The sequence below is a fragment of the Schistocerca americana genome, chromosome 4 (assembly GCF_021461395.2).
Source record: "Schistocerca americana isolate TAMUIC-IGC-003095 chromosome 4, iqSchAmer2.1, whole genome shotgun sequence".
In the NCBI taxonomy this organism is placed as follows: domain Eukaryota; kingdom Metazoa; phylum Arthropoda; class Insecta; order Orthoptera; family Acrididae; genus Schistocerca; species Schistocerca americana.
In genome coordinates, this window is record NC_060122.1 from 283667339 (window position 1) to 283683105 (window position 15767).

Here is a 15767-nt window from a genome sequence, read left to right on the forward strand (position 1 = left end):
AAACTCCTCTTCTCCCCAATTCTATTCAGTACCTCCTCATTAGTTATGTGATCTACCCATCTAATCTTCAGCATTCTTCTGTAGCACCACATTTCGAAAGCTTCTATTCTCTTCTTGTCCAAACTATTTGTCGTCCATGTTTCACTTCCATACATGGCTACACTCCATACAAATACTTTCAGAAACGACTTCCTGACACTTAAATCTATACTCGATGTTAACAAATTTCTCTTCTTCAGAAACGCTTTCCTTGCCATTGTTGTGGTCTTCAGTCCTGAGACTGGTTTGATGCAGTGAAATTTCTCCAAACCAAAGAAGGATCCTATCAAACTACTATGTGACAACAAAGAAGCAATTGAACAGTCTAAGATTAGTGGCTACAAGAGTCAAATCAAACATGCAGACAGAAGATAGCACTTTATAAGAGACAAAATAAAATCAGCTCAAGTCACTGTAGACCACAAATGCTTGGACCAAATGCTAGCAGACATGATGACAAACCTTTGGCAAAGCTGCACAATCACCTGCTACAACAAGATTTTGTACTGAAAATGTAGCTTCTATCTCTCTCTTGCAGGCATGATTCTAGTTGGGACGTGATAATTTAGGATCTGTGCTCTGTTTATTTAATAATCTTTTGTGTTTTTATGGGTAACTATGGACACTACATTTTTATTCCTTGCATTGACTTGTACAAAAGTTTGTCACAGTTTTTACCTTGTTAATATGCGTATAACAAATCTTACCATTCCTACTGCGTATCTCCAGCAAATTACTCTGCTAACATAGACAGTTGACATTAGGTGATAAATATTTTCCAGCTGAGTTATGAGAACAATTAACCAGCATTCACAAATGACAGTTGTGAATTTAGAAGTCTAACACTCCTGGACCACAGGTCCCCTGAATTGTAGATAACCATTATCTGGAATTTTAATGCACTTCTACTCAACCAGCCTGTTCTTAATCTCATATTTCTGAGTAAAAACTGCTAGGTTTGTGTGGTATGCTTACGTAAGTACATGTTGTACACTGACAATCATGTCACCAAAAAATACTTACACCGATTTTGCTGGTACAAGACAATATCTGCTCCCACTGTATGACCTGTGGTGTATATGATAGGCTTTATTTTCTAGCCCACTAGTTGATTTTTCCATATTAGATAAATAATCGTAAAGACACAAATATGAAGTTCAAAATAATTATCACACCTGAGAAAGTGATACCACATGTGTAGGAATGTTAAATACAGTTACTTCAATAATGTACAAAATAATTATTGTATTTGGAGAGTGATGAAAGAAACAAAACTTGAAATCGTTGGATTAACATTTTTTATATGAGTATGACATTAAATAATAATAAAAATAATATTACTAATATTTACATAACTTTTCACGAAAGCAGACAACCCGTCAATAACAAAAGTATTTTGCCTTACATGAATAACAATATTCTGATTTCATCTGAATATAAATGTAAATCTTCAATCGAAGGAAAAATTAGTGTAATTATTTTAATACAAAACAAATTGTAGCATGACATTTTTCTGTTGTTATTTTGTGTTCTGCATCACTTTCAAACATTTTCAGTTTCATGATGAGTTATAAATTCTTTATATATTAAAATACCATATTAATGCCACAACAACTTTGCTCAGTAACTGTAAGTACAAAAATATAATAATGCTACATTTGTGAATTGGTTAACAATTCTACTACTCTTCCTTCCACTGTTACATTGGGAAGTTTAATACTACCTCTTTTAGGCCTCCAAGAAATTTCTGAATCATCAGCCTCCACATGTAAATCACAGCCATCATTATCATTGGGAATTGGTTGTTGAAGATCATAACAATCTTGTGAATCTACAGCAAGACCAACAGTATTCATAGTTCCAGTTTCATCCACTTCAACAGTAGTACACACTGCCCCAGTTTCATTGACAACAACAATACTATTGAAAGTTTTACTTTCATTTGCAATACCAACAGTATTTACTGTTTCAGTAGTACTCTGAACACACTCAGCAGGTGAAGCTTCTACATACTGTTTTGCTGGGGAGCTCTTCTGTTCAAGGATATCACTTTTGTCTTTAACTGATGAAGATTTAACATTCTTTTTCGGTGCTCTTGCATGTCTTTCATCATACCTGCGTTTTGCTCTCAATGCAGCATCATCATCATCACTGCTGCCTTCAGTGTACAATTCTTCTCCAGATATCCATTGCTCATCTTCATCCTGAAAGCATATAATAAAGAAAACATCAGCATGTAAAGACCACAGTGCTGATAACTCTACAGAAGTGAAACAATAAAGTCACCTTTGACTAATATGTGAAACTTTTTGACGTAATCCAACTGTTGCTGTATGAGCTCGTAAGTGCCCTCGAACAATGAGCGTAAAAGAGAATTTGTACACTGTGCTGTAAATGGCAAATGCGTCAGTACAATTTTTATAGCAAGTGGATTTTTGTTATTTAGTGACCCAAAGCAGAATTATGGCCATACTCAGTTAATTGTATAAAGCTCCCTTGTTAATATATTCTGACAGTGTTTAGAACTCTAATTTGTTGTCTGAATTACGGACTGAAATGGTTTACAAGGATTTTGTTTGAAAATGATAGACAAAAGGAGTGGGCTCCAAACAGTTTATGAATGGGAGCTTACTGGCTCGAAATTTGCAACAGTGTAAATTACGGTACTGGCCGAATGTGAGCTGATTACATAATCAACATTAGAAAAAAACTTTAACAAATCTGCAGCAGTTAGAACCATGAGGTTCCCACAATGGATGAAAAAGGTCACAGGAAGAATGTTAAGGATAATAAAATGATGAGAAAAGAAACAGAGCACTGGGATTTAAGGTAGAAGCAGGAGCAAGTGGAAATAAAAAGTGAAAGCAACTTAAGAGACGAGACTCATACCGGCTGAACTATATAATAGGTGGCATTCAACCACTCATTTTTTCCTCACTCAATACACACACGTAATAAGAAAGAAAAATCAATAATATTGGTACAATGAACCCTCCTCCATGCAATGTATAGTGGCTTGTGAAGTATTTGCGGTGTTATTTAAACGTAGATCAATGACAATGAAATTCTGAATCAGTTTTAGTTGTGTGATCAGATAACTAATGGTTAAGACAATTTCTTGTGATAACCAGGAGATAGGGCATAAAACCCATTTCACAAAGAGAAACTAAAACAAAAAGTATCAACTGAGATATTAGCATATTAATGGCAGCTTTATGAGGGGAAAATTAAAATAATAAAGGAATCAAAAATTAAGGAGAGGATATTTTACATAAGTTTTGCATCATGATGTCATGAACTGAAGGCAAAGAAAGGAATTTGGATCATCACACAAGCTTAAAGAATGCTAGAGAAATTGGGTGGACAATAGAAAACAACTCTTAATAAAACAACAGAAAGTAGATTTCACTTCAAGTGCAGTTTACAGATATTACAACTTTACTGTAAAGATATGTAATTTCGATGTAACTGGTTTCAACCAGTTAGAGGTTGTCTTCAGAGAAGAGAACATGCTGTACTCCCGTTGTTTGAGAGAAGATTAATCAAAACTGAATGTGGCTAAAAATGTGAAATGTATTTGTAGAAAGTTTTTTAGGTCCGTTCTATAAGCTTTAGATTTTGTATTTCCCATCTTTTTTTCTTTTAATTAGCCAACTAGAGAAATTCATTTTGAACTGTTTCCTTATAAGATTTTTAAACCTCTGTCTTAATATTCTCAAATTAAATTCAATGAGCTTTTTTTCCTCTATGTTGACCTCATCTAACCATCTGACTGGGTTTCACTTTGGGTTTTCCTCAAAGGATTCACTACATAATTCATAACATTACACAATTGCATTTTTATTATTCTTTCTTGGTTTTTCTCTCTAAGTCTTCTTTTATAAATTTCTTTGTTGTCTTGGTGTTTTTACATTGGCTTAAGTACTTCCCACGTGCACATTGGGAATCAAAAGATCCATTATCTGAATGTGCAGTCTTTTACAGGGAGCTCATGTTACTGATATATCTTTTTTTTTCCTTTATGTATTAAACTTAGGTCACAAATATGGGGTAGGCATGGAAAGTGGCAATTTGGTTTTGTTACAAAGTGGATTTTTCACTCTCAGTGGTTGTAAACTAACTAAAAAAGATTACACAGATTTGGCAGTTATGATTTTTGAGTGGCAGAAACAGTATACCATCACTAGTAGTTGCTGTTTTATTTTTTAACATTTTTTATGACACAATTACATGTGAATTTCACAATGATGTAACTGGTTTCAAACAGCTAGAGGTCATCTTTAGACTAAGGCACATGCTGCAATTGGTGATGTGACACTCCTGTTGTATTGTTTCACAATGTACGGGTTCGTAGTACTTGAGCAGTGTACAGAAACCAAGAGAGCTTTAATATGGCTGACAATATGACTGGAATATTACATCACAGCTTGCAGCATATGCTTTTAGTCTGAAGATGAGACTGGTCGAAACCGGTTAAAACACTGTGTAATGTCCATGCAATTGAGTTGTATAAAATACAAACTCAACAAACCACTCAATCTTAAGGGACAATATGTAATTTTTTTCCAATTAGTAGGTGCCTTGTTAACAAATGCCTTGATTGTTATGAAAAAGTGTCTTACATTATTTGTTATGTGCTGGGATTGTTAAGAAAGGTAATACATAAATGATGATATCATAAAACATAAGATTCTGGAGAAATAAGATAATCACATTCTGGTTCTCATAAAATTTGATAGACATTACATTCTATCGTACAGGAGAAAATCTACAATGTATGTAAAAAATCACAAAAAGAAAGAAAGCCCAAAATCATGTTGGAAACTTTTTAGTACACGCAGAAAGAGAGGGAGGTATATTCAGAGGAAAGCTAGATAACACACATCATTATGGTGTTGGTTGTACAGTAATAAGAGGTTGACCAAGTTTCATCACAAGCATCATAATTTTCTTACTGCCTGGCACTGCAATTAAAATCTCTAACTATTTTTATGGTGATGATATTTGACTTGGAGGTAGCTATACAAGGTCCACCAGTGGAAGGAATTTCATTATTGATATCTGACCAGCAATGACAGGAGAGATGGTGTTTCATGGAATGAGAATATGTGATACTATTAATGACGATTTGTCCATCAGATTGAGAGGAGGAGGAGATTGGTGTTTAATGTCCCACTGACAATGAGGTCATTAGACAGAGCAAACTCTCGGATTAGGGAAGGATGGGGAAGGAAACTGGCCGTGCATTTTCAAAGGAACCATCCCAGCATTGGCCTGAAGCAATTTAGGGAAATCACAGATAATCTAACGCAGGATGGTCTGATGCAGGTTTGAACCGTCATCCTCTTGGATGTGAGACCAGTGTGCTAAACACTATGTCACCTTGCTTGGTCATCAGACTGGGAAATTATCTTCCATTTTCTACCATCCTTTTATTCTGCATTACACAATGTAAAGGACACTAAAATGGGAATTACTTTGATTTATGACTGCAAAACACTATGCTGCAGGGAGGCAAGTAAGCAGAGGTTATCCTGTATTGTACAGGTTGGGGCAAATAAAAGTGGCCCAGACGAGTGGATGTGATTGGACATGAATGTATGCATTTAACCACACCCCAACAGGATGGAGCAACTGCCCATACAGTTGGCCGAACCTTGGGGCACATTTACACAACATTCACGCCTGACAGAGTTCTTAGCAGAGGGCAATCTGGTCGTGGCCGTAGCTGGCCACCCAGGTCACCTGATCTGTCAATGTTTGATTACTTTGTGTGGAGAGCTCTCAAGTCTAACATGTATAGGAACAATCCTCATAGTCTTCAAGAACTGCAGCAGAACATTTCAGATGAGATTTCATAAATTCCAGAGTCCACCTGGCACCTTGCCAAGAGATGCATGGCGGTCACTTTCAAAATCTGCTGTAGTCACGTTAGTACTGTGTTTCTTTGTACCCTGGAACTCTGTTCTATGGACCACTTTCATCTGCCTCACCCTCTAGGATACCTGCTATGGCCAATGTGGCACTCACTTTATGTCTGATTAGTACATTCAGGAATAAAAGATATATATTCTCTTCTATTTGCAAAATTACTTGCAAAGTGACGTCGGGAAAATTTTGAGAGTGAAGAAATCCTTTCATATTCTCCCTAGGATGAGATAATGACCAGTTTCTGCATCTAGCTGACTATCTGCAATTCACAACGAAGTGCTTGGCAGATGGTTCATCGAACCACCTTCAATCTATTTCTCTACCATTACTCTCTCGAATTTCATGCTGCAATAATGAACACTTAAATCTTTCTGTGTTTTTTTTCTGATTTTTTTCTTATTTTATCACAATGATCATTTCTCCGGATGTAGGTGGGAGTCTGAGGATAAAGTTGGTGGTTGAAATATCCTGAAAAGATGTTGCTACAATGAAAAATCCTTTGTTTTAATGATAGCTACCCTAACATGTATGTCATAACTGTGACACTCTCCCTTATATTGTAATAATACAAAATGAGCTGTCCTCCTTTGAAATTTTTCAATATCCTCTGTGAAGCCTATCTGGTACAGGTCCCATACTGCCCAGCAATGCTCCAGAAGAGGACGGATCAGTGTAGTGTTGACAGTAAGTTTAGCAGATCTGTTTCATCGTCTAAGTGTTCTGCCAATAAAGCACAGTCATTGGTTCACCTTCCACACAATGTTACCTATATGATCATCCCAATTTAAGTTGTTCATTATTGTAATTCCTAGGTATTTAGTTGAATTTATAGCCTTTAGATTTGTGTGATTTATCATGTAACTGAAGTTTAATATATTCTTTTTAGTACTCATTTGGATAATCTCACACTTTTTATTGTTCAGGATCAACTGCCACTTTTCACACCATACAAATACCTTGTATAAATAATTTTACAATTGGTTTTGAACTTCTGATGACTTTACTACATAGTAAATGGCACACCATCAGTAAACACACTAAGAGCGCTGCTCAGTCTCCTAAATCTTTTATATAGATCAGGAACAGCAGGGGGCCTGTAACAATTCTTTTGGGAATGGCAGATATCACTTCTGTTTTATTTGACAAGTTTCTGCCAATTACTATGAACTGTGACCCTTCTGACAGAAAATCAGAAATCCAGTTGCACAACTGAGACTTAACAATTTGATTAGAAGCCACTTGTGAGGAATGGTGTCAAAAGCTTTCCGGAAATCTACAAATGTGTAATCAATTTGAGGTCCTATGTCAGCATCATGCATTATTTCTAGTAAACAAAGAGCCAGTTGTTTCACAAGAACAATATTTGCTGAATCTGTGCTGACTATGTGTCAGCAGATAGTTTTCTTTGAAGTAATTCATAATGATCAAACACATTATATGTTCTTATATATAAAAACAAAGATGAGGTAACTTACCGAATGAAATCGCTGGCAGGTCGATAGACACACAAACAAACACAAACATACACACAAAATTCAAGCTTTCGCAACAAATGGTTGGTTCATCAGGAAAGAGGGAAGGAGAGGGAAAGACGAAAGGATGTGGGTTTTAAGGGAGAGGGTAAGGAGTCATTCAAATCCCGGGAGCGGAAAGACTTACTTTAGGGGGAAAAAAAGGACGGGTATACACTCGCACACACACACATATCCATCCACACATACACAGACACAAGCAGACATTTATAAAGGCAAAGAGTTTGGATAGAGATGTCAGTCGAGGCGGAAGTAAAGATGCAAAGATGTTGTTGAAAGACAGGTGATGTCTGCTTGTGTCTGTATGTGTGGATGGATATGTGTGTGTGTGTGTGCGCGAGTGTATACCTGTCCTTTTTTCCCCCTAAGGTAAGTCTTTCCGCTCCCGGGATTGGAATGACTCCTTACCCTCTCCCTTAAAACCCACTTCCTTTCGTCTTCCCCTCTCCTTCCCTCTTTCCTGATGAGGCAACAGTTTGTTGCGAAAGCTTGAATTTTGTGTGTATGTTTGTGCTTGTTTGTGTGTCTATCGACCTGCCAGCGCTTTCGTTCGGTAAGTCACCTCATCTTTGTTTTTATACATAATTTTTCCCACGTGGAATGTTTCCCTCTATTATATTGATAACATTATATGTTCTAAAATACCCTGCAAGTTGACGTCAGTGAAACAGACCTGTAATATAGAAAATTACTTTTGTTTACTTTCTTCGGCATCGCCGTGGCTTGTGCAACTTTCCAGTCCTTAGGTACAGGTCTTCTGCCGAGTGAGCAGCTGTATATGATCGCTAAGTATGGAGGTATAACATCAGGATATTCAGAATGGAACTTAATTGGTATACGATCTGGTGTGGAATGCTTGCCTTTATTAAGTGACTTTAGTTGCTTTGCTACCCCGAGGGTTTCTGTTTCTGAGTTACTCATATTGGCTGTTGTTCTTGATTTGAATTAAAAAATATTTACTTCATCTTCTTTGATGAAGGAATTTCAGAAAACTGTGTTTAGTAACTCTGCTTTGGTGGCACTGCTATCAGTAACATTACCATTGCTATCACACAGCGGAGGTCTTGATGCTGATATACTTTACATAAAACTAGAATCTCTTTGGATTTTCCAGATTTAGAGCTTCTCATACTGAACGCTAAGTTAAAATTTGAGATTCTCTACTACAACATGGTCAAACTTGGAGATTGTGCGTTCTTTTAAATCTGGCATGCTTTTTTCATTGCTTCTTTAACAGTATTCTGAGCTGTTTTGTGTACCATGTGGGATCTGTTCCGCCTCTTATTAATTTGTTTGGTATAAATCTCTTACTTGTCTTCAATACTATTTCCTACAATTTAAGTCACACCTTGTCTATGTTTACATAGTTAGTGTGGAAGGGATGGAGACTGACTCTTAGGAAGGTAGTAAGTGAATTTTTATTTGCCTTTTTAAAGAGATACATTTTATATTAATTTTTCGTGAATTTGGATATTATGCTAAATTGAACAAGTGCTCACTGACCCCTGTGTCCTTCATGATGCTCCCTATTTGCTCAGGATTATTTGTTACTAAGAGGTTAAGTATGTTATTGAAACTGTTTACACTTTGAGTGGGCTCCCAAACTAATTTTCTCAAAATAGTTTTTGAAAAGCATTTAGTACAATTTTGGGTGATGTTTGATGCCTACCACTGACTTTGCTTATGTATTTTCACCAACATTTCGAAGGCAGATTGAAGTCACCAAAAATTATAATTTTACCTGCTCAAGATGAGACTTGAATTTTCCTTGAACCCTTCAACAATTATATCATTGGAGTCATGGGGTCAGTAAAAGGAACCAACTATTAATTTATTCCTGTTGTCAAGTATAACCTCTAGACAAATTAACTTTCAGAAACTATCAACTTCAGTTTCACTACAAGATGAACTATTTTAAACAGCAACAAACACACCACTGGCATCTGAATTCAATCTGTACTTTCTGAACACCAATCAGGTCCTTGTTAAATCTTCAGCTGAACTTATCTCTGGCTGTAGTCAGCTCTCAGAGCCTATAACAATTGCAATTCCAAGGAAAGTGGGTGCTGACAAGTGTGAATATACCAAACTATCTGTTTAATACGCCATGGTTGCAAAATACTACCACAAATTCTTTATAGAAGAATGGAAGAACTGGTACATGCTGACCTCAGGGAAGATCAGTTTGGATTCCGGAGAAATGTAGGAACATGCAAGGCCTCAGGTGATGCTGAGGGAATTAGATTAGAAAATCAGAGACTTTAAGTAGTACATGAGTTTTATTATTTGGGAAGCAAAATAGCTAATGATGGCCAAAATAGAGAGGATGTAAAATGTAGACGGCAGTGGTAAGAAAAGTGTCTCTGAAGGAGAGAAATATGTTAACACTGAACATAGATTTATGTGTCAGGAAGTCTTTTCTGAAAGTATTCGTGTAGAGTGTAGCCATGTATGGATGCAAAACCTGGATGATAAACAATTCAGATACGAAGAAAACAGAAGCATTTGAAATGTGGTGCTACAGAAGAATGCAGAAGATTTGGGTAGACCATGTAACTAATGAAGAAGTACTGAACAGGGCTTGGGAGGAAAAAAGAATTGTGGCAAAAACTAACTAGAATAAGGGACACGTTGATAGGACACATTCTGAGGCATCAAGGGATCACCAATTTAGCACTGGAGGGAAGTGTGTGGGATCGGGGGGTGGGGATTAAAATTGTAGAGGGAGACCAAGAGATGAGTCCAGTAAGCAGATTCAGAGAGATGAAGATAGCAGTAGTTTTTCAGAGATGAACAGACTTGCACAGGTTAGAGTAGGATGGAGAGCTGCATCAAACCATTCTGTGGACTGAAAAGACCACCACCACAACAACAACAATTTCTGTTTCAGAACTTTCCAGGAGCATTAGGGGCTCTGGTTCTTTCCCAACACAGCTACAACATGTTCGACTTACACTCTTTGAGACTGAACACTTGTTTCTACACTTCTGCAGATCTCTAACCTGAAACAACCACCCAGTACACTTCACACAGCACCCACTATCTGTGTAGCTGCCTCCTCTGCCTCAGGTTCTGCTATCAAGCAGAACATGATAATCCACTATCCCGTAGTGCAGGTCTAGGGACATGCAGCCCACACAGTAGCAGAACTATCTCAGCCTTTGATTCAGATTCTCTACTTGGCTCTGTACCATTGGTCCACCGGCAGTCCGGTCTACAGTGCTACAGATGGCGAGCTCTGCCCTCATCTTGTAAGCAAGACTAGCTGTCTGTATCACTTCAGACAGCTGCCAGAAACCACAGAGCATCTCTCCTGATCTAAAATGACATACATCATTAGAATCGACATGTTCTATCACCTGCAGTTGGCTGCAACCTATGCTCTTCATGGCATCTGGATGAACCTGTTCCACACCCGGTACAATTCAATCTGGTATGCATACTTGACTTCTTCCCCTTCTTGGCAGCAATATCCCCAAAGAGTCCCATTACAAGTCTAAAATTAGAGCTCCTATCTACCAGTAATCCCACCCTCTGTATTTTACAAGCTGAGAGACTTATTCTGAAACAGAAAAAGTGGCTGTATCTGGCTCAGTATCTTTATCAATCTCTGATACCTATGTGTCAGATGAACCGGGGAGGGTTTTTGATCAGCCCATGGAAAATCTTTCACTGCCTGCCACACCTTGAAACAATCTCCCACTTCACCCTGTGTAAGGGCCAATCTCAATGTGGGCAGTAACCAGGCTCGACCCAGCAATGGACTGATCGGGGGACACATGGGATGTCCCTTGGATTACTACATCTGGCCCCACACAGTGGTGCCCATTGGCAACAGCTTCAAGCTGTGTGACTGAAGCCATCACCAACTGAAGTTGTGAGTGAAGGTTCATAGACTCAGCTCGCTTCTGAAGACAGCAATCACAGTCCGTATCCACATTAAAGACAGTGGAAAACTACACTACACAAACATGCGAGAAATTTAGGACTGAATTACAAAAGCACACAGACAACTATAAATGAATGACTCACGTACATTTAGAAGCTAGTAAAATGGACGCACAAATGATCAACTGGCCTGGTGCTGCTACCACAGAGGTCAGCACCTGACTCATAACTACATGTCATCGATAAAACTGATAGTACATGAATACTTCAACTGTGCCTGCTACAATTTGTTTGCTTTTCAGTCTTCAAATGTAAATTCACATCTACAGAACTAGGTGCATCCTGTAGCCGCAATGCTGTGATTTGAACATTAATATTCAACACTGATCAGGAAATATGCAGCTGTAGTAAAACTCTGACGAGGTTTATCAGCCTGGTTTTGAAATTTCCAATGGAAAGATTTAAAGATTCAGAGAGTGAGATACAAAATTAAAATATAACATATATTCATTGAAGACAGAGTTTCTGCAGCTGTCAAATGAAATGCATTGAAATAGTCAATCACATTTAATGCTTGGCTTGCACGATGGGAGACTAAACAACTGAGCCAGTAAAAACAATGAGTTATCTTCTCCTCCCATGCTGAGAAAAGTTTGCTTAACATAGTTACTGGCTACCACCCATTCGCTCCAAGCCTAACTGTTCTAAGTCAGAAGTTACATTCCTCACACTAGAACCAATAGCTTTAAAGGTTGGTGATTTGATATATGTAGGTGATTAGCACTATGCACTGCCATACCGCTACTTCCCAATATTCTGATGCGCGTGTTTGCTCTCTATTTATCAGGAAATGGAGATGTGATCATCAAAATTCATCTTCGAAGAAAAGTACAAGGTCAACAATGAAGTACTCAGACAGCTACGTTGTAATCACACTCGAAGATGCTACTAAATAGCAATCACTATTCAATAGGAAACTTCCTTCCTATCCACTGCTTATTTCATCCAATTGGTATTCCCTTACCAAATTTGATACATTAATTGTGAACCATTTATTCACCATAGCTCTGCAAATGAACAGACAGATATGATTAAAATATTCACTTACTAGTAAAAAATAACTAATCAGACAAGGTAGGCAGTGCCTTCTTTTGTCCTAATAACCAAGAAGAAAGGACAAATACCCCTCTTCAGAACATGTCAGTGTTTATGGAAGCTAGACCATCACGCAAACTCTCCATTTTGTCAAGCTCTATGAAAATGAGATCCTCATCCTATCTGACTTGTTAAGAATACCACCTCACCCCTGCAATGTGGAAAGAAAAGATGTTCTTATGAACAAAGTGCAGATGGGACAGAGCAACAGCACTTTGGAACTTTGGTGAACTTCCTCTGCACACCAGAGCACCAAGGCATCCAATGAAATATGTACGCGGGCTGCTTCACAAAGGATGAAACACATAATGAGTACATAATTAATCCAAATTTTAAAGAATCTGACACATCCTTGAAATAAAAAGATAGGGCACGAAGAACAGGAAATAGGACAGCATGGAAACTGCCAGAACTCTACTTTGTAAACTACTGCATCCAGAAGATATTGATTTATGGACTGGAGGTGCAGAAGATGGCACTGAACTTCCATAATGAAGATGTGTTTGCATCACAACAACTTCATCAGTCACCTCCACAGAATAGACATTACAGGCTTCCCAACTGGATTGTGGGACTTAACATCAACATTAGAGACAGGTTTGAACCAGATAGTCTTCTCAATACCAGTACATCATGCACAATATATGTGCCCTAACAAGAGTTATAGTTATTCTCATGACATTACATTCATTGGATTTGCCAGCTCACAAACAAACTGATGTCTTTCAACATAACTCAGACCTTGGGCTATGTTACAGGCTAGTATGTGACAATAGCCTATGGTCCAAAAAATAGAAGAAAAATAAATACTGGCAGTGCTATGTTCTCTGTTTGAATATCTATCATATCACATTCCACATCATCATTACGTTATGAGTCAAAGTCGACATCTGGTATTGGTTCGGTACAACACATTTAAAAGAACTTTGTTTATTACAAATCACCATAATGTGCTGTTATGGTCTGTTTTTAGTTACTAAATGTTCTGAATGTCCTTTCTCACTTTTCTTACAATCACAAGATTTACCCACTATGTAATAAGAAGCTGGCTGTAGGTCTATAGAATGTGTATTAGACATGTACAAAAAGTGATATGATTATCTGTCTTTTGATAGAATGGACAGCTAATAAAAACAGACAGTCCAAAGAAAACAGATTATTATTAACTTCTGGTAACAGTATATGCACTGCAGTAGCCTACTTCTAACAAGGTGCCAGAACCTGCAACTATAATAAAATCAGAAATAAAATACCAATATAAGGAGATATATTCGATTTTGGGGATTAGAAATGGAACAGAAACTGGATGAAAAATCCTCACTCAACAACATAAAATATGTGCCCACAACCTGGACTTAGTTCACTTAAATTAGCAGTAAGCAGAATTAAGAACAAAGGTGATTTAGAAATAGCTTATTATGTATCTTTCCATTCAACTAAAGAGCTCCAGAATCATCTACAGGGGTGACAAGATTCACAGAGAACTTTTTCAGATTACAGAAACATGTTAGAAAAATTATGTCTAGTCTTGAGAGTAGAATAAATTTTTTTAACATTTAAAATAAATAAACAAAATACAATTCGATTTCTGATAATTGGTTCACAGAAAATATAGTCATTATTGTCTTCTGTCATTTCTCTTTTCAAAAGAAATAGTGGACAACATCACAAGAGCAAGAATTACCATTTGTACACAAAAGGAGTCAAGTTTTATACGCACATATACAATTAACAACTTTCTGTAATATGTTCAGTGTTGTGAGAAACATAGATGAGCTTAAGAAATTGAAAAAAATCTTTTGTAAACTCCTTCCGCTTCACCGAACGATGTCTTCGCATATTCCAATGAAATGTACTTTAAAAAATGTACACATTTGAAATTTTTACCACATGTCATTGGTTTTATTCCTTGGATTCATTCAATTTTGATCTTTCATAATAATAATCTCTAGACACAACTTTATTGTATCTCTGGGGTCATGTGGTGCAATGCACTGATTAATTGCTTTGCAAAGCGATCATACAATAAGAAAAAGTTTTATTTTTTACTGGGCTCTCGCACCACGATAACTGATTATAATCCCCAACATTTACCAATTTCGTTCCAAGAGAAGTGGCAATTGCTGTGTTTCAGTATGGATACATTAAATCTACAAACAGTCGTAAACAGTTTCGAAATCAACGTTCAAAATTAAAAACACAAAGCCTACAACACGAGTATTTTCAAATGGTTACAGTTGGAAAGTAACAAAACCACATAATTCTTATCAAGCATCTATTAACGTTAAGTATAAGCCGTGCCATGGGTCGAAGACCCAAATATCGTTTGCATTCATTAAATCACACAATATATGCTAATTACCTTTATTCTTTCAACTTGTAACTGCGCTAATTTTATCTGGGTTTCGGAATGCGTCGTACTAGAGGAATTTTTTGACATTTCCTGTAAAAAGAAATCGTTGGCACACCAGCATATGTCTACGTATCGTGCTGATAATCCATAGCTTCAGCTAATATTTATGTCAAACCTTAGTGAACTCGATAAGCAATATTGCTATGGATCAGACAAATAATTATTCTTAACATAAAAAACAATGGCGTGCCGTCCTGATTCATAGACTGTGTTTAATTAAATGCCATAAACAGACAAATTAAGCACGGGTCACTGTAAAGCTCTCCCTTCTAAGTATAAACAATAACAAAATCTCCAACACTATCCCAGTCACCACATATTTACATTCAGTCCAAAGATAAACAAATTAATGCGTGAACAATACAACCTCTGGTTGTATACCACAGCGCAGAGCCACCACTGGCAGATTTCTTCACTAGAAAAGGCGGGAGATGAAAATTATTGAATTAAAACACAACGTAACGTGTTTGTGAGTTGTGGCTTGTGACTAATGTGGATTGGTTTCGAAAGCGGAATTGCGGATCTTGAAAGAATATAAGTAAGGTATCTATATTAAGCATATTCCTCTGCAGTACTGACTGTTTATGCGCTGTTATTGGGTGAGGGAACTTACCAGTAATTTTTTAGCATATGATCTTGTACGTGAAATAACACAGAGAGCAATATCGCTGTCATACTGTTAACCACTTTCATGTAGGCTACATGTTCTTCATTGCTGCATAATTTAAGGAACTGAAGCTCTCTTTACGGAGTTCCTGCAGATGTGTTTTGAATGACGAGTTTTGGGGAAGCATATCAAAACAAATTGA

At 37.1% G+C, this 15767-nt stretch overlaps 2 protein-coding genes across 3 annotated transcripts in view; one reads left to right on the top strand and one right to left on the bottom strand.

The window, feature by feature from the left end:
• Window positions 1–1378: 1378 nt before the first annotated feature.
• On the bottom strand, window positions 1379–15283 carry LOC124612816. Its single transcript, XM_047141236.1, has 3 exons — window positions 15074–15283; window positions 14908–14988; window positions 1379–2243 (listed from the first exon to the last, which is right to left on the bottom strand). Exons 2-3 carry the CDS (start codon window positions 14983–14985, stop codon window positions 1692–1694), a joined length of 630 nt encoding a protein of 209 aa, XP_046997192.1. The 5' UTR covers window positions 14986–14988; window positions 15074–15283; the 3' UTR covers window positions 1379–1691.
• A 77-nt stretch (window positions 15284–15360) lies between these two features.
• The window catches only part of LOC124613077 (claspin), a 195951-nt gene continuing 195544 nt past the window's right edge, over window positions 15361–15767 (top strand). The window contains exon 1 of one of the 2 annotated variants that reach the window (XM_047141662.1): window positions 15361–15496. The gene's annotated coding sequence lies outside the window, so the exon portion shown is untranslated. Of the gene's footprint in view, window positions 15502–15767 lie in introns of both variants that reach the window. The other variant, XM_047141661.1, reaches the window with a different exon arrangement.

Coding starts and splice junctions, on each gene's coding strand:
- LOC124612816 (XM_047141236.1), bottom strand. CDS start 14,985: ATGTCAAAAAATTCCTCTAGTACGACGCATTCCGAAACCCAGATAAAA. Junction 2,244..14,907: donor TACAAGTTGAAAGAATAAAG/GTAATTAGCATA, acceptor ATATGCTTTCAG/GATGAAGATGAGCAATGGAT.